This window comes from Bombyx mori, chromosome 23 (genome assembly GCF_030269925.1).
Source record: "Bombyx mori chromosome 23, ASM3026992v2".
NCBI classification, from domain to species: Eukaryota; Metazoa; Arthropoda; class Insecta; order Lepidoptera; family Bombycidae; genus Bombyx; species Bombyx mori.
Genome location: NC_085129.1, coordinates 21,351,182 through 21,374,160, shown reverse-complemented (window position 1 = coordinate 21,374,160; position 22,979 = coordinate 21,351,182). Strand labels below are relative to the sequence as shown.

Here is a 22,979-nt window from a genome sequence, read left to right as displayed (position 1 = left end):
GAAGGCGAGTTACTGTTCCATAGTTTTATTATTCGTAGATGCAATATTATAAATGTCAATTCGTAAATAAAAAAAGGAATATTAATAATCTAAATTAACCTTAACCTTGTTACTGTTTTAAAACTGAGTATTTTTTAAATATTCTTTTATAAATATTTTTAAAATAAATAACAGGTATTTTTTGAACTAATTCTAGATGATCATATTAATTCAAAATTCGAAATGTAGTCTTGTTTCCTCAACTTCATTTTTCGTCTCAACTTTTAAGCCTAGCTTGAGCCTATGACTTTATCTATTTTACTTTATTTGTTTATTAATTTGCGACGATAGATTAGAATAGATTGCGACCATTTAATATGATATGTAAAATATAAATATCATATTAAATGGTTTTCGAATAGGTATGGGTCGGGGGGCGGCTAAAAAGGTATTGTGGCCAGGACGAGTTTAGATCGCTACGCCACTGTATCTGTGATCTCCACACAACACTCGTGCACGTTGACAGACGCTAGACAGTTGACAGCCACTATTTTGACAGCTTTTTGGACTTTTTGGCGGGAACGCAAGAAGTGAAGTTGTGCGATTTGTTATTTATTTAGTCTATTTAGTATTTCTTCAGGTTGAAATGTGTAATAGCGGTGATTTATTAACTATTTAGTATCTGTGAAAGTACACAAATGTAGGAAAATGAAACAAAGCCGCTGAACGTAGCTTCTCGGAATTTTTCAAAAAGTCCACTGAAAAAATCTCAGTAAATGACCCCCATTTTACTGAGATTATATTTCATCCTATATCATCTCATCTCATTTCATCTCATTTCAGTTCATATCACGTTTCATATTATTTAACTTTATTTCATTTTATAACATCATTTACCATATAAAAAAAATATAAAAAATCAGGCTGTATGGAATGATACCTTTGCCTTTCCAGTTGGAAAAAAGAAACTACAATTACTAGTACTATTTTGACATATTAACAATTATAAAAAACACAAAAAAAAACAAATGACAACCTCTCGTCGCGTTCCCACCAAAAAGTCCCAGTGACGGACACATTAGTCTTACAACTAATAATACATTTCAGAAAACTTAATTTAATATATTAATAACAATTAATTAATTCTAAATTAATCGAGTTTTACATGGTCACCAATCGTCGAGAAAAAATTACAAATTATACGCGCTAATAGAAATCGCTTTTTCGAGATACACGTGCACACAATGCTTTATTGTGATTCGAATCATACGCTTTTAAATAATAATAGAAAACATTTAAAATGAGTTCAGTATTTATAGCATGAAGGATGAACGAACTCTCGGCGCACCTGTTGTTGGGAGGTAACCTACCGCACGAGGACATAACCTTGAGTCCAGCTTGAGACATGCGGTCGAAATCCCAACTGAACTGTGTAACTAAGTCTTTGCATGGTGTCGCATAAACAAACAGAACAAACGCCTTCAATTTATAGATACATTTCTGTTTCAAAATAATGTAGTGAAAAGCGGTCGCCGTGTATACTATGTAACACAAGTCTTGCCACCGCATCTTGGCCTCTCAAAACGTGGGTATTTGGTCCCTCGGGGTATCCCGCAGCGCGTCGTCCATGGTCAGCAGCATGTTGAAGGACAGGAACAGGGCTGCCGCGGAGACGCCGTGCCAAAGGTCGTGCGTGTCGTAGAAAGACAGCGAGGAGCACGGCGCGTTGTGCTGCCGGGACTGCGCCGGAGTTTCCTGCAGCAGCGCGCGGAGTGCTGACGAGAGCGGGGGGCGCGCTGCACGTCGGCCCCCCTTGTCGCAGACTGAGGGGGCCGACGCACCGGGACTGGTCCTCACGTCTCTCGCAACTATCATCACGAGCTCGCGGTCACCCCGGGTCAGTTTACTGTAGCACCATCCTGCCTGTTTATGCCGCGGAGCAGTCGCGCGATACGGTTGAAGAATGGACCCAGAGCCTAGAGTCTCGAGGTGTATGGCACACTTGTGATGTCTGTGAGCTCCGGTGACCACGTGGCGCCCAGTGGCACACACAGCGCCGTAAAGATAAAAAATATCGTTTGAGATACTCACCGACCACTTGGTCTTCGAGTCCAAGAACAGTCGCAGGGCCAAGAACCAGGCCACGTGGGCCAGGATACAGTACATCCAGGTCCTGGCCAGGATCCTCTCTCGGTTCACCAGTTTCATTACCATATAAAACATGGTGTACAGAATGGCGTTGCCCATGAGAATAGCGAGGAGCTGTCTTGCCAAATCTGTGTTGTGGTGCGAGTAGACGCTTCAAGAACAAGGGTTTCAGTGTTAGAATGGAGACAAAGATACAGCAGAGAGAACTAGCTGGCTTACTGGTGCAGTGGTTAGTTTTTCTTTTTTTTTTCTTTTCCACCTAAGCTGATAGTCTTGAGAGGCTATGTCAGCGTAACCGGGCGAGTAGGTCAGCTCACGGGGCTCAAACCGGGAGTGTTGCTAACACTGGCTCTAGCAAGACCAGTGCTTCGCAGAATCTACCACCGGATCGGAAACGCGACCCGCTGAGAAGATCGGGCGAGAAACTCAGTGGGCTCTGTCTGTGGGTTAATATACTCGTCGAGCCCTTCGTCACAAGCGACGGGTTCGGCGAGAACGGTCACCTGTGCTTGAGATACCTAAAAGCACCGTTAATAGATCGGGAGGATCCCTAATGACTTGTTTGGTGGTTAGTGCTCCTGATCGCTGGGTCGACGGTCGGGAACATTCGTATGATAAGCAGGTTTGATTGCCTTTTGTCTTTGTGTTTAATAGCTATATGTGCCTAGTTCGAGACCGGATAGCTGGGTGCGGCTTGTGTCTGGTAATTAATATCATTGTTAGAGACGACATTAGCCGTTAATTGTCAAACCGGTAGGAACGCACCGTCTTCAGGAGTCTCCCACGCTCAGAAATCATTGTCTCCGCGAAGCCCCTGGTCTTAAAATGAAACCTCCCCACCCCACCCCTATGTTATTTCCGCGTTATTTTCTATTAGTTTTAAATAGAGTCCTGTGCGATAGGGTTTGCTTGTATCTTCGGCATTGCTGATGTCCCTGAGCGACGGCGTCCACTCGTTAAATAATACTTGTCCTCGTCTTTCTTCAAACGTGTGTTAGTTTTCAGATACATTACAAAGTAGATGCGATTGTTTTAACTAGATCTAGATAGTTAGATCTAGACATCGGAGCCAAGTCTATTAAGAATAGATTGCCTTGTGGGTCCGCACGGGCAGGTACCACCGCCCTGACTATTCCTGCAACGAAGCCATAATGCCTTCCGGTTTATAGAGTGAGGCAGCTGTTGTACTATAGAGCTGAGAATTGTGTCTCATAGTGAGTGACCGTATTAATGTTATTGATGTTGGTGGGGTCCAATAACCAGTTAATATCAGACGTGAAATCTGTTTTATTTTAAAGCGCCGTTGGATAGGTTTCGTTCTTTTATGAGTGTCCGTTTGATATAGTTACGCCAGTAAGAGTAACGCCACCTATCGCCGAATAGTCGAACGAATATCTAAAGATCTAGTAGCATCTAGAACGCTCGAGAAATACAACGCCATCTATTTCCAGATAGCGGAAACACAATACTAGAGATGTGTGGAATATTCTCGATAATTCTAGGAATGTTGTTTCGACTATAAAAGCGTTGCAGGGATGGCACGCAGTCAGTCAGTAATCGTAACTACTCGAAGCGAAACAGCGAACGGATCACCTGAAGCGAAGCGGAAGAAGTGAATAACGAATTTTAGTGTTTATCGAGTGTTTGTGAAGTGTTCTATTATAAGTGTTGAATACAGTTTTTAGTTGTACTTTGGTGGAATTTTATTTATCCCGAACCCCAGCACGTAACAATATGTTGACGTGCGATCGCATTGCCTCTAGTATCGTGCCGTGCAGTTCCTGTGGGCGGCTGTACCTGTATCCCGCCAGCGACCAGTTGGCCAGGTTGGCGAGGCCCAGCAGGCCGGCGCGGTAGGGGTGCGCGGGCAGCAGCGACCGCCAGCCGCGCGCCGCCACGTGCGCGTACGCGCGCAGGAGCACGCGCCGGTCTACGCCGGACGCAACAACACAACACTTGTTTTAACTCGCTCTAGAAGTTCCACTTGACTGCAATTCTGTCTGGTGTGTTTGGTGGGTTATAAGTCGTCGTGGCCTAAGGATAAGACATCCGGTGCATTCGTATCTAGCGATGCACCGGTATTCGAATCCCGCAGGCGGGTACCAATTTTTCTAATGAAATACGTACTTGACAAATGTTCACGATTGACTTCCACGGTGAAGGAATAACATCGTGTAATAAAAATCAAACTCGCAAAACTATAATTTGCGTAATTACTGGTGGTAGGACCTCTTGTGAGTCCGCGGGTAGGTACCACCGCCCTGCTTATTTCCGACGTGAAGCAGTAATGCGTTTCGGTTTGAAGTGTGGCGCAGCCGTTGTAATTATACTGAAACCTCTCAACTTATATCTGAAGGTGGGTGGCGCATTTACGTCGAAGATGTCTATGGGTTCTGATTGCCACTTAACACTGTGTTGTGAGCTCGTCCACCCATCTAAGCATTAAAGAAAAAACTTACAATACTATAGCCTTAAAGACGGTATTATTCTTTAGACCGGAACTAAATGTCTCTCTGCGCTACGGAAGCAGAGGGTCCTCGCTCACCCATTTTGAACCTCCCGGCGTAGTATATCTTGAGTGTGAGCACCAGACACGCCCCCAGGTGCAGCAGCGTGAAGCTGGCCGCGAACCCCGCGCTGGGGTGCAGGATCCCGAACAAGCCTGAGGGGGTGGGACATCAGCAGTGCAGGGTTATCATCATGCTTTGTTCTCTAGTCGAATAACCGGACTGTTCTGAATGCAATTGTCTGCACGACACACAACACTTAACATATTATAGACATATGCTGTCGCGGACTTTTTTTAGATTTTTAAAGGAGAACAATTCTGTCATACATTATTTTAGCGAAACTTTAACCGTTTCCGCAGCGCACGCCGCGGAAGCTCTCAAAATAAAAAACCCGATTTTGAAACATTCTTTATTGGTGTTTTTATCTTAGTGTGATGTTATATAGCCTTCCTCAATACATGGGCTATCCAACACTAAAAGAATTCTTCAAATCGGACCCGTAGTTCCTGAGATTAGCGCGTTCAAACAAACAAATTCTTCAGCTTTATAATATTAGTATAGATGTTTTGTTTGAGTGTCCGCGGGGGGCCGCGACCCGTGGAGCTGTGTTGGGACTCCCCCACTGTCAATGCCCTTGTCCAGGCCAGATTATTCTCCTTGAACACGCTTTCGAGATCGAGATTGGTCCCGAGGTTGTTCCGCACTCACCGATCGTCATGATGACGGCCAGGATCATGAAGGTGGAGTGCGCGCTCGGAATGATGTCGGAGTGCCTGTTCTGGTACAGCTTGAGTGTGACCAGCACGGCTATCACGTACATGAACGACGAGTCTGGAACACGACACGCGCGTCACGGGGGGGGTTGGGGGCGGGGCGCGCGCTGTGCCCTCCCCTGAGTGCGAGAGAGACAGCGACATACTCGTTCTCCCCCGCCCACAATCCCTTTTTTATTGCTTAGATGGGTGGACGAGCTCACAGCCCACCGGGTGTTAAGTGGTTACTGGAGCCCATAAACATCTACAACGTAAAAGCCACCACCCATCTTGAGACAAGAGTTGTAAGGTTTCACTTTGAACAGTACAATGGCTGCCCCGCCCTTCAAACCGAAACGCATTACTGTCGTTAGATGCGTCATACGACTGGTTCTTAAGGATTGTTTTGGCGAAATATTAGCTAAATGATTACATTGCGTGTACCATGTAGTGGAAGCGTGAAATAAAACACTCTGTTGCTTTAATCTAATATACTAGTGGTAGGACGTCTTGTGAGTCCGCACAGGTAGGTGCCACCATCCTGACTATTCCTGCAACGAAGCAGTACCGCGTGCCGCGCGCGGGTCACGAGCCAGGTCGCCCACACTCACGCACAGAAAATAAAGAACTCACCAAATTGGAAGTTCATTTTGTTAGGGCAGAGGTGGTAGCAGGCCGACAGGAGGCCCTCCATGCTGAGGGCCAGGCCCATCGAGTACAGCAGCCCGTAGTGCTGGGGGATGCCCAAGTTCTGAGGACGAGAGGTCTTTCTATATCGATATTATCAAAACGTTTTTTTTATGTGTTTGTGTTTATATATATTTATTTGTGTTGTAGTTCAAATCGAATCATGAAATTGTTTTTCGTTAGAAACGGGCAGAGCCGCGGTGGACGCGTGTTCATGTGTTTAATTGGAACTTATCGATCTCCCCCCGGGCCCGGCGCGCGCTGGCAGCGCTTGCAGGTTGTGATGCCGGTGAACTTCGACAACTATTTAGGGGGGAGCAACATCAGGGGAACATCGAGGCGACATCAGATCACCAGTTTTCTGAATTAGACTGTCCGAGAGCCAGCACACAACTCATTTTGGGGATGTTCTCATAGTGTGGTGGATGTGTGTGGTGGACGAGCACGGGACTTGCCTCGGGCCGCTGCCTGCTCTTGACCTGCCTGAAGCGGACCTGGCCCGCGAACACGGCGCCGAGCAGCACGTAGCCGACGTTGGAGAACACGTGGTTGAAGTCCGAGAGCGTGCCGAGCGGGTGGGCGCACAGGAAGTTGTAGTAGCACAGGTCCTGGTCGCCGGTCTGGAACACCATCTGCGCAAGCACAGCATCCCGCGTCACAGTACACGCGGCGCCGCGGGGGCAAAGACCGGAAATCATAATTAGTTTGATTTATATAATACACAATTTTTCTGGTCGCATCTAGAACAAACAATAAAGATATTTCCATCAATCAAATAGATTTAGTAAATTTTGTGTTATAATTAATATAAAAATAAATTAAATTTTCGCATGCCTAAACAGGCGAAATATATGAAGCTATGTCCTATATCTTGTAAACTATATTTCTGGCGAATAAAGATTTTCTTTCTTTCTTTCTTTCAAACGTCCTCGTTCGATGGGCCAACTTATCTAAAGAATGTCGCTTCCACGATTCAGAGATATGGTTAAGGCTGCAATTGCCTCTAGAGGTAGCTCCGAAAAAGCCCCGTTTAGAAAGTGAACATCCTTTAAGTTCAATGAGTTCCGCGCTTGCACCGTTTGTAAAGCAGTTCGAGTTAATGTGGAATGTCAATGAAATACCAAGTTACAAAATTAATTTCTATGTAGAGCTGTGAACGAATATACTATACAATAACTAGCTGTATCCGCCCGCTTCGCTGGGCATTTAAAATTAACATTATTATTTCTCAACCCCACAAAGATTCTCATCATTAACGCCCCCGCAACTGGTGTAGGGAGTCCAACACTCATATAAGTATTAGTCTATCCATTAAGTACATGGATTTTCTACGTGGATACCAAGTTTCAAGTTAATTGGATGCACGGTTCAGTAGTTATAAAAGGAACATCCGTAAAAACCACTGTAGATTTATATATTAGTATAGATTTATATATTAGTATAGATTTATATATTAGTATAGATTTATATATTAAAATAGATTAAAAGACGCGAACATTTTGTCATATTAAAAAAAAAAGATCAGACCACCGAGCAAGACAGATAGGAAATTCGATATATTCTTAGTATCCAAAATTGCTGATAACCTTTTGTGACATAAAATCATCAAATATTATTGGAACGAAGTTCCTTACGGCAGGCTTGGAGGGGATAGGGATTTTGCTGCGCGACCGAACTGAAAAAAATGTGATGTAAAACCGTAAGAAAAAATCCGTGGAAAAAAGTGCGTGGAATAAAACCGTTAAATGAGACGTGCGCAGGCGCGACAGTCGTATACACAAGCGAGTAGTGTATAATACCCTTCTCTTTCTCCCTCTTTCTTTTCGCTCTTTCATCCATTCTCTTTCTATTATTATTTCTATTTTTCTAGTTCTATGTAATTTTATGTTGTCAAACAAAAATAAAGAGATATATTTTGTTATTTTAGTTGATAATTTGAATTACGATGTTTTTTTATTTTAAGTAATTTATTATTTCCTAAAATACTGAATTTCCTAAATACTTTCTTGTACTTAAATAAAAACTAATCAGCAAAATTTAAGAGAAAAATCAAGAAAACCAACATAAAATTGAGCACGATTTTTTTTGCAATTTTTGTCGATTCTACATTAGCCGAAGGAACTTCGTTCCTACCTGGTGTCCCACGACACCACATATTTATTTTTTCTTCGTTAGATTACGAATGGGTTTTTAACTTTGTCCACGATAGTATTAATATATATATTAAAATACGTTCTTTTTAAACAAATTACGATCCGGTGTGAAATGTAGGCAAACATAAAAATGTTGTCTAAAAAAATTAAAGTTTTTAATTAACAAATAAAAAATAAGGGTTGATTGCAGAGGGGTGAAAATTTAGGGTTGTATGTATTTTTGTATGCTATATCATAAATAAATAAAAAACAAAAAAAAGTCTAATAAATAAATAAATTTAGGGGTGGATCGGACCACCCTTAACATTTAGGGGGATGAAAAATAGAAGTTGTCCGATTCTCTACCCTGGCCGATATGCACGCTAAGATTCACGAAAATCGGTCGAGCCGTTTCGGAGGAGTTCAATCACGCACACCGTGACACGAGAATTTTATATATTAGATAGACTTTGAATGTCGTTTCTTTCTTTGCTTTTTTCAGAGCAACATATTGAAGACTTATTTATTACTTATACAACAAACACAATAAGAAGTTCATAGACCTTATGTGAAGTGTACTTACGCGCTGGTACGTGAGCAGCAGCTGCACCACGGGCAGCGCGTACACCACCGCCAGCGTCAGGGCGCCCCAGAAGTACCTGCAACGGGACCGCACGCTCAGGGCGCCGCCCCCGTCCCGTGTACCGGCTCTCCCACAAAATGTACATCAAGCCATAAACTGTAGATAGTGTACTCTCAGAATAATCGTTTCAACGAAAAAAATTGTTCAAATATGCACCGTCCCTGTGATACCGCTCTTAGTTAACCCTCCGGGCCCGCCGTGAACAATTCGCATCTTCTAGGGCGAGGTTATGTAGTTTATGTCCGTAGCCGAAAGTAAAATATATTGTCAAAATCCCAACATCCTCGGATTTCTTTCGAAGTTATACGAAAATACAGCGAACACGACAGCGCGACAGTGCGGCCGGCCCTGTAGAGCGGACTCCCAGGACTCGAGCAGGTGCACGCGATGTCAACTAACTGAAAGTGATCACCCTACTGTCCGCCGCCAGCCGCGCCGACTGTGCCCCAATTTCGTGCAGCTTCCTTTATCTTTACAATAAGATGAAATTTACCAACACTCGCCTTAATAAGGTTGAAATTTGAAGTTTATGACCCGTAGTACTTTGTATTAAGGTTGAATTTTGTCTCTTTTTTGGGATCTATATTATTGATATCACCACCACGTTTTAGTTTGGTATACCCGTTGTAAGACAACACAATTTATGTGTTTAAATTTGGAATCGATATTAAAATCGAGCCATGGTGCAGCGTCTCTGGGCCGGGGACCGCCATAACAACAGGATTAACTAAACTATTATTAAATTGTTGGCTTGTTTGTTAGCACTAAAGCTATACGTGTTATACCTGTCTGATCTCCTGGCCAGCGTGTCGGGCGGGGCCCGCGTCAGCTTGCCGACTGTCAGGGCGTGCTCCCGCGACCAAGACTCATCTGGACATTCAAATAATCAAACATTGAGTCGGGAGGATGTTGACAAGCCTCCAACTGTGGACGGATGGAAGCACCCTCGTCTACTGATGGTAGGTGATCTATGAGCTGTACTACAACACAATCAGACGTGGACCTCATGTCTCAAGGCGCGTGACCAAGTGTATGTCTACTGAGGTGCGCAGGTAGATTTAGTTTTGAGGAATACATTTCAAACATTACTTCTGTTCTTCTGTCTGCGGTTTGTTGAGAGAAGCTCACGAATGATACAAGCTCGCTATTTGCACACAATTCTTTTTTTTTTCAACTCTAGTTTCCTCTAGTTATTCACTGGTAGCCTAAGGGACTATTCCAGCTGTGCCTGGACGGGCAACTGAGATCACGGGCTTAACCTGAGAGAATTTGCTAACACTAGCCCTAAGCAAAAGCGGTGCTTCGCAAGATCTACCGCCGGATCGGAATCGCGATCCACTGCGAGGACTAGAAACTCAAGAGGTTGAGGGCTGAGGGGGCGGCACTCACCGGCGGCACCCGCCTCCAGTATGGGCTGCGTGTCCGTCTCCGCGCTGTCCTCCCGTGACGTCGACGGCGAGCTCTCCTCCACCACGACGGTCACCTCCTCTGCAAGTGGCACAGCGCCGCGTAAACACTCTGGTGTCGGCGGTCCCCTACAGCGGCACTACTGTAGCGCCCGGGTGAGTACCACCGTCCGGCCTATACACTCCGATTTCAGGAGTGGGGCCGGTAGTGGTGGCCGTTAAACAATACCATTGAGACTTCAACCTCGTGTCTTTTGTGATGTCTATAAAAGACATAGAAAATGTCTGCCCTTGAATTAAAACAAGAAAAATAAGCACCAGCTGACCAGTGTGCCAGCGCTACCAGCACACGATCACAACAACTTTAACCAACATTAAAACGAATAAAATATTTTTTTTCTTTTCATTTAGTCAAACGAGCATACGGCCCACCTGATGGTAAGTGATTACCGTTGCCCATGGACGTCAGCAATGCCAGGGGCAAAGCAAAGTCGCTGCCTACCGTTAAGTACTCTCCACAATCTTCGTTTGAAGAAGGACATGTCATGTCTCACGGATCGTTTGGAACCTCTGGGTCTGCGGAGGGACTTCGGTTCCCTCTGTATTTTGTACCGTATGTTCCATGGGGAGTGCTCTGAGGAATTGTTCGAGATGATACCGGCATCTCGTTTTTACCACCGCACCGCCCGCCACCGGAGTAGAGTTCATCCATACTACCTGGAGCCACTGCGGTCATCCACAGTGCGTTTCCAGAGGTCTTTTTTGCCACGTACCATCCGGCTATGGAATGAGCTCCCCTCCACGGTGTTTCCCGAGCGCTATGACATGTCCTTCTTCAAACGAGGCTTATGGAGAGTATTAAGCGGTAGGCAGCGGCTTGGCTCTGCCCCTGGCATTGCTGAAGTCCATGGGCGACGGTAACCACTCACCATCAGGTGGGCCGTATGCTCGTCTGCCTACAAGGGCAATAAAAAAAAACAAAAAAAAAAAAAATTTCGGGAAACGCCGTGGAGGGGAGCTCATTCCAAAACCGAATGGTACGTGGCGAAAAGACCTCTGGAAACGCACTGTGGATGAACGCAGTGGCTCCAGGTAGTATGGATAAACTCTACTCCGGTGGCGGGCGGTGCGACGGTAAAAACGAGATAATAGAATCATCTCGAACAATTCCTCAGAGCACTCTTGTGCTAACATAATGACTGATTTTGAATATGTAGACCACTGAACAACGATCCAATAATTCTAACGGCCCTGCAGCAGCACACGCAGCGCGTCACTGATCTTGTGTCTATTGGCAGATAGCAGATTAATTTCATCACAGATGACGTCACAGTCGCCCGCTCTAGTTAAGGTGTTCACATCGGCGGGTCCAGAGCTCGAGTATGGCGAGGGAAGGGGGCTCTGACCTGTGCACCTGCAGGGACAGGGCAGCAGCAGCGCCAGCACGAAGAGCGCCACTAGCAGCACCAGCGCCGCACTCACCAGCGCGCCCACTAGGTACTCCTGGTAGGATATCGTCGCTATTATCTTCAACCTTAAAAACAAAACCAAACGTGATTCCACTCTGAGGCTCGACCACACGCGTCCTGCTCCAGTGTACACAAGACATACACAAATGATATAACAGGTTGGGGAAAAAGTCTTTTCGCATTATAGTATATGTATGAACTTGTAATAAAATCTCTTTGGCTATACTATTTGTGTCTGGCTGCTTTTGGTATCATTAAATGTTTCAATTTTAAAGAAGATAATTCCAAATTCAAATTAGGCACTGCTCTTGCTAGGGCCAGTGTTAGCAAATTCTCTCAAGTTGGGCCCGTGAGCTCACCTGCCCGTGCACGGAGCTAGAATAGCCCCTTAGGCTACCAGCGATAAGTAGGGGAATTGAAAAAAATAATTGGTTGTAAATAGCGAGCTTGTCGCATTCGTGAGCTTTCTTCCAGCAAACCGCAGAGAGAAAAACAGAATACTAAAATAAAATAAAAATACTACTCTGTCAAGAAAGTACCGGGTAAAGATCAATTCAGGAATGGTACACCTCCCCCTCTGTCAGCCTGTAGCTGTCCACAGCTGAACATACGACTCTCCAAGTGATGTCCAGTGAGGCGGGTCCGCTGCCACCCGCATCCAACGTGACCCCCCATTGTCACACATCTGGGAGCATCTGGTAGGAGACCGTCCTTATTGGACCGCTGCCTACATTGTTTGATCCATCTAATATGGTAAGCGTGAAAGTGTGTTTGTTCGTCATTATGTCACAACGAAACGAGGCAACAAATTGACGAGGTTTTTCTTAGTGATAGTATCAGGGCAAGACAATGACATGACAAGCCACCTGGTGTCCCGCAATCACACATAATTCCCGCAGGGGCCACAGCTCCTCGAAGCGGCGGCTGGTTGCTGTGTGGTCCAGGGGCCGCTCACCTGAATGTCTTGCTGCGCTTGGCGGGGAAGGATTTGGGAGCGTCCTCCGTCTCGCTCGCGCCCGTGCAGTCCGCATCGCTCTGTCGCACTATCAGCACCACGTAAAATCCCGACGGGAACATTGCTTGCTGTTACCCAACAAACCACAGAGTTACTCGCACTGATTGACGTTTTGTTCAAAATTAACACAACACAATAGTATCGCTGCAGTTAAAATTATATATATATATATTAAGGACCGGTTTATTTGGCGGTTTACTTAAGCAATGGTCGAGACATGTAAGGATTAAATTTTTAAAGAAAAAAAAAAGACTTATGAAGTGCAGCACGAGGGACGTCGCCCCAGCGGCGCTAGAGCACACTTAGTGTCAAATGGTCACCGGCGCCCATGGGCAACATGTGAATGATGTCACGCACCATGAAACCTGAGGCCGAAGTCTTAAGACTTTAAATCTACACTTCGCGGCAGAGCGGCAGGATCGTGGTATGTACCCGAGCGGGTTCACAAGACGTCCTACCAGCAGTAACAGACGTATGTACTCACGGTGAGCGTGATCCCCCCCTGGCTGCTCATCGTCAGGTGGTATCCTTTGTATTTGACCTCTCTCTCGTTGTCGAACACGGGACACTGGAATTGTGCACACGGCTGAGTTGCAGCTACGCAACGACGTAGCGGGGCACACGACTACCGGTCCACCGCCGGACCCCCGCGGGGGGGACAGCTGTATTGGGTTCTGCTCGCTGTATCATCAGGTAACATGGTGCCTTCTGGTACAGCGCAACGTGACTTATTCATTGTAAGTCTTCCTTTCGCTTCATCATTTAAATGCGTCAGTTTTATGAGGAGAGGTACGAGGTCGACGTAACAAGACTTGAGGTCGTCGCGGCGTGGAGGTCCAGCCGGCAATGGCCGCGGTCAACAAATAAAATCGTAAAATAAAAATAAAAATGAATTACTGTTCGTAAGTTTCGCTAAAATTTGAGAACGGTTGTATCGATTTGGCTAATTTTGGTCTTGAATTACTTGTAGAAGTCTAGAGGAGGTTTAAAAGGTAGATAAATATGAAAATGCTTGGAAATAGATAAAATTAACAATTTTGTTTTTCCTTTGATGTGTCCCCCGTCGGACGGATTACTTTTGTTTGTTTTAAGTTTATTTTATATAAAAGCTTAGGTTAGGTTTATTATGTATCGATTGAGGCACTACGAAGTCTGCCGGGTTAGCTAGTCGTAAAATAAAAATTAAACTAAAAAAAATAATAATTTACGTAATTACTATACAATTATACATCATGTCACGACGTCCATAGGCTCCGGTAACCACTTAAGACCACGTGGGCCGTGAGCTCGTTCGAGCATCGGGGTCGGCCCGGCCACTTGAGCCCGGCACGGCACGTCTCGCGGATTAGTCCACTACTGATAAACAATTAGGTCAGCACGTATCGCAAGGGCTCTGGCGCGGCCGGTAATCTCACGGGGGTCATCGAACTGCTATCGGCTGACGGTCCGTTTCTTTTGACTCCACGTCGAGTGCAGTTCCAGCACTTAGGTTGCTTCTGATTTCCATTGCCGGAGGGCCCCGTCTGTGTCCTGGACCCGGGTTAGGGGTCGAATGACAGTTGAGCGGTGAACTTACCGAATTATTCTGTATGGACACCGTAGCGCAGATTTCGTCGTCCGATTCTATTACTAGTATCACACTTTTCGGTATGTTATAATTATATCTGAAACAAATATTACGGCTGGTATTTGATGGCACGTAATCCCGCAGTTTAAGTGATCGTTGCTTCGACCTAACTGCTGGGATATTCCCTTGGGCTCAACTGTGTGCTTAGTGCGAGTTGCCCCTAACGGCAAACGTAGGCAAACGTTTCGACTTCATACAAACTTGAGTTAACTTTTACGCTATCGAGAACGTTAAACTCGCATTAAGCACGCTGTAGTGTCCTTAGTGGTGCGTCCAATAATTTCAATGTCCTTCCTGAATCCGTTACTGACGACTCTAGCGACGCAACTTTGCCGGTATTCAAGTCCCGCAGACGCTAGGTATCCCACTAGGTGGGGTCGGCACAGCTAATTTTTCTCTTCCGTTCACTTTTATCAGCCGTCAGCTCAACACTCACTCTTCTCTCTCTCTCATATCGTCATTCACACACTCCATCCATGTCTTCTTCGGTCGACCTCATCCCCCTCTACCTTGCACTAACATTACATCTCCTAGTCACATGCATCTTCTCTCTACGCATCACACGTCCATGCCACGCTATCCGTCCGCTCTTTAATTTGTTAATTACCGGGGCTACTTTCACACTTTTTCTGTGTGCTGTGTAATAAAAATCAAATCCATAAAATCTATAAATTTCCGTAATTATGTGCTAGGATATGTTACGTGTGTTAGTGTGTTACGATCTTCTCTGAACATCAACTTCCACAATGCCCTTCATGAAGCTAAGGAGATGGAGGGAAATCGTACGGGAGAAACTGATGCAGCGGGGGAGTCATAACCTTCAGTAATGAGGAAAGCGACGCGAGGAGGATATGTTAAGAGTGAATCCCGACCTGCTTTGCTAGCCGAGCTTTGATTCTACTTGGCTCGGACCCTACCATATTGCCCACGTCCACCCGCGAGGCCAGTGTAAAGATTCCCTGAATAGTTCATCGACATCAGTCCAGCCGTTTCGAAGTCTACAGGGAACGTACACACATCGACTCTTATAGGCACCGCTCTGCCCCCACACAACATGACCGCCTCTTTCTGGCGCGAAACAATGGTCCCTTCAGCCTCCTTGACGGACCAGCACCATGTACCCGTGCAGTTCCGTGAAAAGGACCCACAACCGTCCCCACAGGTGAGAGAGAGACGAAAGATGTGCTCCACATACCGTTGCGTGCCGTCGAGGGGTCCGCCTGCGGCGTGGCTCACGTTCCAAGGGTTTTGATCGAAAGAAAAGTAATAGTACCTTGGCGAGCTCGGGTTTACGATCACCTCATTTACCTGCGCAACAAAAAGTGGATACAATTATCAACAGTTGCACGGAACGGCTCGTGGCGCGTCGAGCCAAGGCTCTGAAGCTGCGTTACTTTAAGACAAATATTTTTTGTATGGAAATTAGCGACATCTTGTAGCGGATTCCCCTAAACTTATATGCTGTTAAAGTTAAGGCATTTAATTACTGTATAACTAAACACAGAAAATAAAAAAATAATAAATCATACAAGTGCTTATTTGTTGTACAAAATTTACAAAATCGTTCATTAAAGATAAAATATAGGACAGGTAATATGTTACTGCTATCTACAGGAGCAATGAGAAACTAATTGAAGTGAAGCCATCTAGTGGCCGACGCCCGTAAACATTTTTGTTGAGTGTTTGAGTTGCTTATCTATAGCTAATTTATGTGTATTATGTATGCGTCGAGCGACGGACGTAAGGACGAACCTTGCCCAGTTCTATGTAGAAATCTTCGACCCTCTTCAGTTTTATGTCGACGGATACGTTAGCGCTACTGGACGTCGTCAGCTGTACAGTTGGAGGACTCTCTCTTCTTATGTCTGGAATGTTTTGACTAATTATACTGGTGGTAGGACGTCTTGAATCCGCACGGGTAGGTACCACCACCCTGCCTATTTCTGCCGTGAAGCAGTAATGCGTTTCAGTGTGAAGGATGGGGTAGCCGTTGTACTGTTAAGAGTGAGACCTTACAACTCATATCTCAAGGTGGGTGGCGGCATTTACGTTGTAAATGTCTATGGGCTTCTGTAACCACTTAACATCAGGTAGGCCGTAAGCTCGTCCAACACATCTAAGCAATAAAACACAAAAAAAAGACAAATTAAAATATGAATACTATCAATGTAATCCAAATCAATTTCATATTCAATATTTAGCGTAACTCATAAACTACTGGTCAAATCTTGATGGATTTTGAATGGGACCCCACGAAAAAGTCAGATTTTCTAAAAAAAATCATCAAAATTGGTTCACCCAGAAAACCCTGAACTTTGAAATCCTTACACAACACGAAAAAGCATTTGGCAGAAAAAAAAAACACACATCATCACAGTAAACAATCCTGTATGATCACAGATGGAAGTTAAAGAGATGAGACAGACACTGACCTGAACCTGCATCGTGAGGGCACAAAGTCCTGCCCATGTCGTTTAGCATCAAGAAGTAATCGTCTGTCTGTAGCACCAACGGGAGTTCCCATGAGGACACGCCTGAAACAAAATGCAGGCACTTCTCTCCACAAACTATATTTGTAGTAGGCTAAACTTATAATTATCGTTCTAGCAGTTCAATTGATGATGAATCCACGAGATGTGGACACTTACAGTATGACTAGTCTGTCAGCCCAAGTTCTCTCAGCGAGGTATGGACAGAGCCATACGCAGGGCTTCTCTGAAGGATAAATAAAAAAATGCAGTTACTTGCAGAGAACTAAAGTCATTGACATAGCTCATGAAATTGAAGTGGCAGTGGGCTGGACATATGTGCCGTACAACCAACAATCACTGAAGTGTGAGGTTCTTGAGTGGCAAACGTACTATGGAACACCCCTGGCCAAATGGATCGGTGTAGGGTGGCCAGCAAGAGATTAATGAAAGGAGCCAAAAATTGGGCTTAGTGGTCTAAATTGGAAGAGTTTTATATCCAACACTGGATAACTGTGATGAGCTGCTGATCATGTTGAATCCGCAACACAGCAAGTGACTAATGCATAGGGAAGAAGGTTGATACAAGCCATACTCTTTCACTGACACTGTTTATTAGGAGCATTGCTTGAGCTTCTCAGGCTTTCTTCAAAAAAGAGTAAAATAACTAAAATATCATTAGCATTTTTTAATTATTATTATCTCAATGATTCAGCCCTCTCAGTCTTCATGTTCAACTTGTGTGTTTACTTACCTTTCTGTTGTGTGGCCGTAATGAATAGAGGATGATCACTTGTGAGTGTACTATTAGTTGTTACGTGAACTCTTGTAGGGAAACCAAGGAGCTTATCAGAGTCCTAAAATAATATTTACATAATTAAAATAATATTGTTTTAATAATTCATTTAGTCAATTACAAATTTAATTCGAGACTCCTTTGGGTGGGCTACCTTACTAAACGGAAACATGTCTCCAAGTCACTTTGTGACAAGAGGTAACACAAAGGTAATTTGTCTTCCTGATTATTCCTATTATTATTGCATTTATTTCATTGTTGTGCTAAAGTCCATCAAATTTCAGGTAGCCTCACATTTATTATAATAAATAAAAACAAATATAATCACCACTGACCTCGGTAAAGTCTAAAATTTGTTCAATGGTGTTGTTTACTTGTAAATTAATCCAAGTGTCGTAATTATATCTGTAATTGAATGGTAATTTTAATTCATTTTTTAAAATAAAGAATGTTGAAATTAAATTTAAAATAAAAAAAATAAAATAAAAAAAACCTGCTGATAATGACTGTTTGTAAACACTATTTAGTATTACCATCCTTACCATACTATAAGGACACTGTCTCAAGCTTGTTATAAACTACTTTGAGAGAGTCATGTTTCCTCAACTACCTATAGTGTGTCAAGCTAGCAGGTCATTTGATGTTAAATGAGTACTGAAGCTTACATTGAATGTTGTCCTCTTTCAAACACAAGATAAGTCTCAAATACAAAGCTGTCACTCCGTAGAAATTGGATGTCCAATTTATTCTAACCAGATATGACCAAGGTACTCAACACTTTATTGACCAAAAGTTTATATATCAGTTTTCAACTGTTGAAACTAGCTAGCAACCATTTTCTGTTCTATTAGCAGTTGTATCACTAACCTCTCTGTTCATTATATCTTATGAATTACAATGAAGAACGCTCACGACTAAGCCATTCCTTACTGTGTAGCAGCCTCACCAATATCAATAGTGTTAAAAAAGAAGAGTTAAGACAGTTGAACAGAAGTGATGGTACTAGCTCGATTCCAGTCTCTACTCTATTCATGGACCAGATATGCATGATATTTGATCAAAAAAAAAATTTTTAAGTAAGATTTTACAGCTATGCTCACTACAGATGTAATTAGTCCATAAACTCTCAATAAATACTCACTACAACAAATTAATTATTTTTATTTTATTCTTAATTTTCGACTGCAACTAGCATGATTTTTATCATTTATTTATTTATATATAAGAATTCTTCTGTACTTACATATTGTACTGAAATGTTCTATTCACAGCTAAGTTAACGCTGTTTTTAAAACAATATGATATTTTAATTAGCATTAACAATAATATCTTTCGATATCCCATCATTGTTCTTATTTTAATAATTTCACACTAACTAAGAACGAATCGTGTTCGTCAACGTTATTTCATTATTTGTACTAGCTAATTTTAGGAACTATTTGAATTGGGTATCTATCTATTGGTTACATATTTTTTTCGACTTATTTGTATAGTCATCGGTCCATAAAATTTATAGATATCACTTGTGAAATTATCTATTCTTCAAAGATAAGTAAAATGATTCATTTGGAGGACAACACATTAATAGGTTATGTTGTTGATTGAATAGTGTAAACTGTAAATAGTGCTACACCTGAATTTAAGCGATTCATTATGCACTAGGTATTTGCTACTAAGTACGCTGACCTGGTTGCGGCAACAAGATACTCGAAACACTAAAAGAAATTTACTGGGCCACGCGCTATCGCGTATATCGCTTTATTCTTATGTATAAAATTTGCATTCATCAAATTTGGATGAAAGTACATATATCAATTAATAAAACGGATTGGCTTTTAATTATTTGTATAAAGGGAGTCACAGTTTTTGTTTCTTGTCACGAGTATCAATTTCCTATGCTAGTATTTATTTCCAAAGCTTTAACAATACCTCCAATTTAAGATTTTAATAAACGATTCTACTCTTTACTCAAAACAAGAATCTATTGTCCCAAAAAAGGTATAAACTAGATAGTAATTTGATCCTTACTTTTTGATATCTCAGGTGGACTTCATTATTATAGGACTGTACTACATTGAGAGGAAGGAAGCCAAATTTATTAGAATGCTTTTGAACCAAGCCATAAAATCTACAAAAGAACAGTGTTTTGGCCAAGTGGCGACTGATATTTTCTAAATTATTCGTTAAATCAGTTAGTAGCATTTCTTTGTTTTACTTATTCCACAAACTGGACATCTATCAGCCTTTTTCTAACCAAGCTTAATATCGGATGAGAACTGGTAAAATAAAATAATGATTTATTCGGAAAATACATAAATAACCAAACCGTAGGATTTTCACAACGACTACCAAAAACTGGGCTTATCATTTATTTGTATAAGCGTTAAGACACTGCTATAAAAGATAATATCTATACGATTGCAGTCACGCGTTCAATTGATTTCTGAATGGTTAAGGTTTCCGTTACTTTGCAACCGGGTATAGTTTTTGTAATGTTTCATGTGATAATCATGCATTTTTATTTATTTAATCGTTACCATCGCTGATGGACGTCAGTAATGCCAGGTGCCAGGATACTACCAAGTATTCTATCAGAGCCCCTTTATGTTGGGCTTAGGGCCGAAATTCCTCACTAGATACCAGCGCCAAAAGGGAACGTATGACAGTGGTCAACCCTGCAAATTGACACGAGGTCTGTTACAAGGACACTTGGCCAACGGAATCGTGGTAGGAAATCTTAGTGATGTAGGCATTCATTAAGAACCACCGGCCACAATCCTCGTCGAACTCTTCGTCGTAATTGAGCGAACTAGCCTATAGACAGAGCCCACTGAATTTCTCGCTGAATCTTCTCAGTACGTCGCGATTCTGATCCGATGGTAGATTCTGCGAAGCACTGCTCTTGCTAAGGCTAGCGTTAGCAAGTTCTGTTAGGGTGAGTCCGTGAGATCGCCTACCCGTCCGCGCGTAGCTGAAATATCCCCTTGCTATCGGCGAATAGGTAGGGGAAAAAAAACTATGAGCATATTATGCACAGATACTATCCAGAATAGATTTTCTCTATTTATCATCATATTTATTAACAACGCATACGCATATAACAAAAACAAAACAAAGGTAGTTTTCCAATTACAGAGCATAATGCGACTCAGTGACGCACAATGCCGAATTATGCTGAAGCTTAGTTGAGCATTATGCCGCATAATGCGCTCTTGTGCTGTAATTGGAAAACTACCAAAAAAACCGTTTACGTGATAACGTTAAGTGTATAATCTATGATTGTTATGGTAACCGTTGCCAAGGATACCATGATGTAACTGTACTGTAAAAATTGTGGTCATAGTTTTTCAACTTTCAACGCATAGGTATCATTTTTTTGTTACCTTAGTAGACAGACGAGCACACGGACTACCTGATAGTAAGGGTTTACCGTCGCTTATGGACGCAGCGATGCCAAGGGTAGAGCTAAGCGGCTACCTACCATTGAGTACTGGTGGTAGGACCTCTTGTGAGTCCGCACGGGTAGGTACCACCACCCTGCCTAATTCTGCCATGAAGCAGTAATGCGTTCCGGTTTGAAGGGCGGGGCAGCCGTTGTAACTACATTGAGACCTTAGAACTTGTCTCAAGGTGGGTGGCGCATTTACGTTGTAGATGTCTATGGGCTCCGGTAACCACTTAATGCCAGGTGGGCTGTGAGTTCGTCCACCCAACTAAGCAATAAAAAAGAAATAAAAAGAGTACACTCTGCAAACCTACTTTGAAGAAGGACATGTTATAGTGCTCGGGAAACACCGTGAAGGGGAGTTCATTCCAAGGCAGAATGGTACGTGGCAGAAAAGATCTTTGGAAACGCACTGTCGATGAACGCAGCGGTTCCAAATAATATGAATGAACTCTGCTCCGGTGGCGGGAGGTGTGATGGTAAAAAGGATATGAAGGAAGCATCTCGAATACTATTATCGAATCATACTAGTTTTATGAATAATTAAATTATAAATAAGTTTGTTTGATTGTTATGTACGCTCTCAGTTTCAACTACTCTATCGATCATTACCAAATTTTGCATACATGTCAGGGATGCAGACAAATACTTGTTCACATTTACATACGTACATGTATGTATGTATGTATGTACCTAGCCTATAGTTTTGGTTTATAAGCCTAAAATATCGAGTTGGGTTTTAGACAAGTTTAATAATAACGAAAATGAATATGATTGTAATAATTGCTTAGAGCTGGTTGAAGTTATGGGAGAGCTTGATTAAAAAATAAAAGAATCCTTTTGGTTTTTATTTCGTCTTTGAAATAAGTAAAAACTGTTTTGGGGTTTTTTTTCTTCAAAAATTCTTATTTTCGGGAGGTTTTCGAAAAAAGTTGGGTGGGAATTCACAGGGTCATCTGGCAGCTCTGGACGGGTTCGACGAGGACGGTGACCGGGGCTTGTGGTACCTAAAAGCACCGTTAATGGATCGGTAGGATCCGTAATGACAGTATCGGTTATTTTGCGAGGTTTCGAAAAACGAGGCTTGTGGAGAGTACTTAACAGTAGGTAGGCAACAGGTTGGCTCTGCCCCTGGCATTCCTGACATTCATGGGCGACGGTAATGGTGGGTATCTGGCAGTAAAAAAGTAAAAAATAATAATGTGCGTACAAAGGGAACAGCTCGCATTGGGAATAGTGCGATCCGGTCCCGAACCAGTTCTGTGTCCTAAACTGTACAATGTGTCCGAACACTAATTTGAGACTGTGCATCATTTATCCAAAAGCTAGAGAACAATGATTAAATATTAACCACACTATTCATGGATACAATGTGGCGTTTAAGAACACACCTTTTTATGATGCGTAAGCCGGAACGCACGAGAGGTGGAAAAAAGGAGATAGTCTGTGATACCAGACCTTTTACCGCCGTGGACTTTTTAGCGGGAACGCGAGGAATGAAGTTGTGTGATTTGTTTTAGTTTGTCTATTTAGTGTTTCTTCATGTTTAAATGTGTAATAACGGTGGTTTATTAACTGTTTAATATCTGTGAAAGTGCACAAATGTGGGAAAATAAAACAAAGCCGCTGGACGTAACTTCTCGGGATCTTCCAAAGTCCACTGAAAAAATCACAATAAGCGACCACCATTTTATTAAGATGATATTTCATCCTATATCATCTCATCTCATTTCATTTAATTTCATCCCAGTTAATTAATGTCTCAAATTAATCAACTTCATTGCATTTCATTTCACTCCATATTATCATTTTTCATAAAAATAAGAATATAAATTAAAAATAAGACATGACTTAAAGGTCCTAGTAACCAGGTGGTGAAATCCATTTTTAAAAAAATAGTGT

At 42.8% G+C, this 22,979-nt stretch overlaps 1 protein-coding gene across 1 annotated transcript; it reads right to left on the bottom strand.

Annotated features, from left to right (window-relative positions):
• Nucleotides 1-9: 9 nt before the first annotated feature.
• Nucleotides 10-19,239, bottom strand: Sir-1 (sid-1-related gene1; the record flags this gene model as incomplete). Its single annotated transcript, NM_001113264.1, is given in 20 exon segments — nt 10-1,734; nt 2,071-2,278; nt 3,925-4,057; nt 4,673-4,789; nt 5,346-5,468; nt 6,023-6,140; nt 6,532-6,708; nt 8,792-8,867; nt 9,637-9,721; nt 10,241-10,339; nt 11,664-11,791; nt 12,682-12,809; nt 13,226-13,309; nt 14,318-14,405; nt 15,564-15,676; nt 16,121-16,233; nt 16,801-16,902; nt 17,591-17,693; nt 17,968-18,037; nt 18,876-19,239. Coding segments are annotated over 20 exon segments (2,346 nt in total). The 3' UTR covers nt 10-1,557.
• Nucleotides 19,240-22,979: the final 3,740 nt, after the last annotated feature.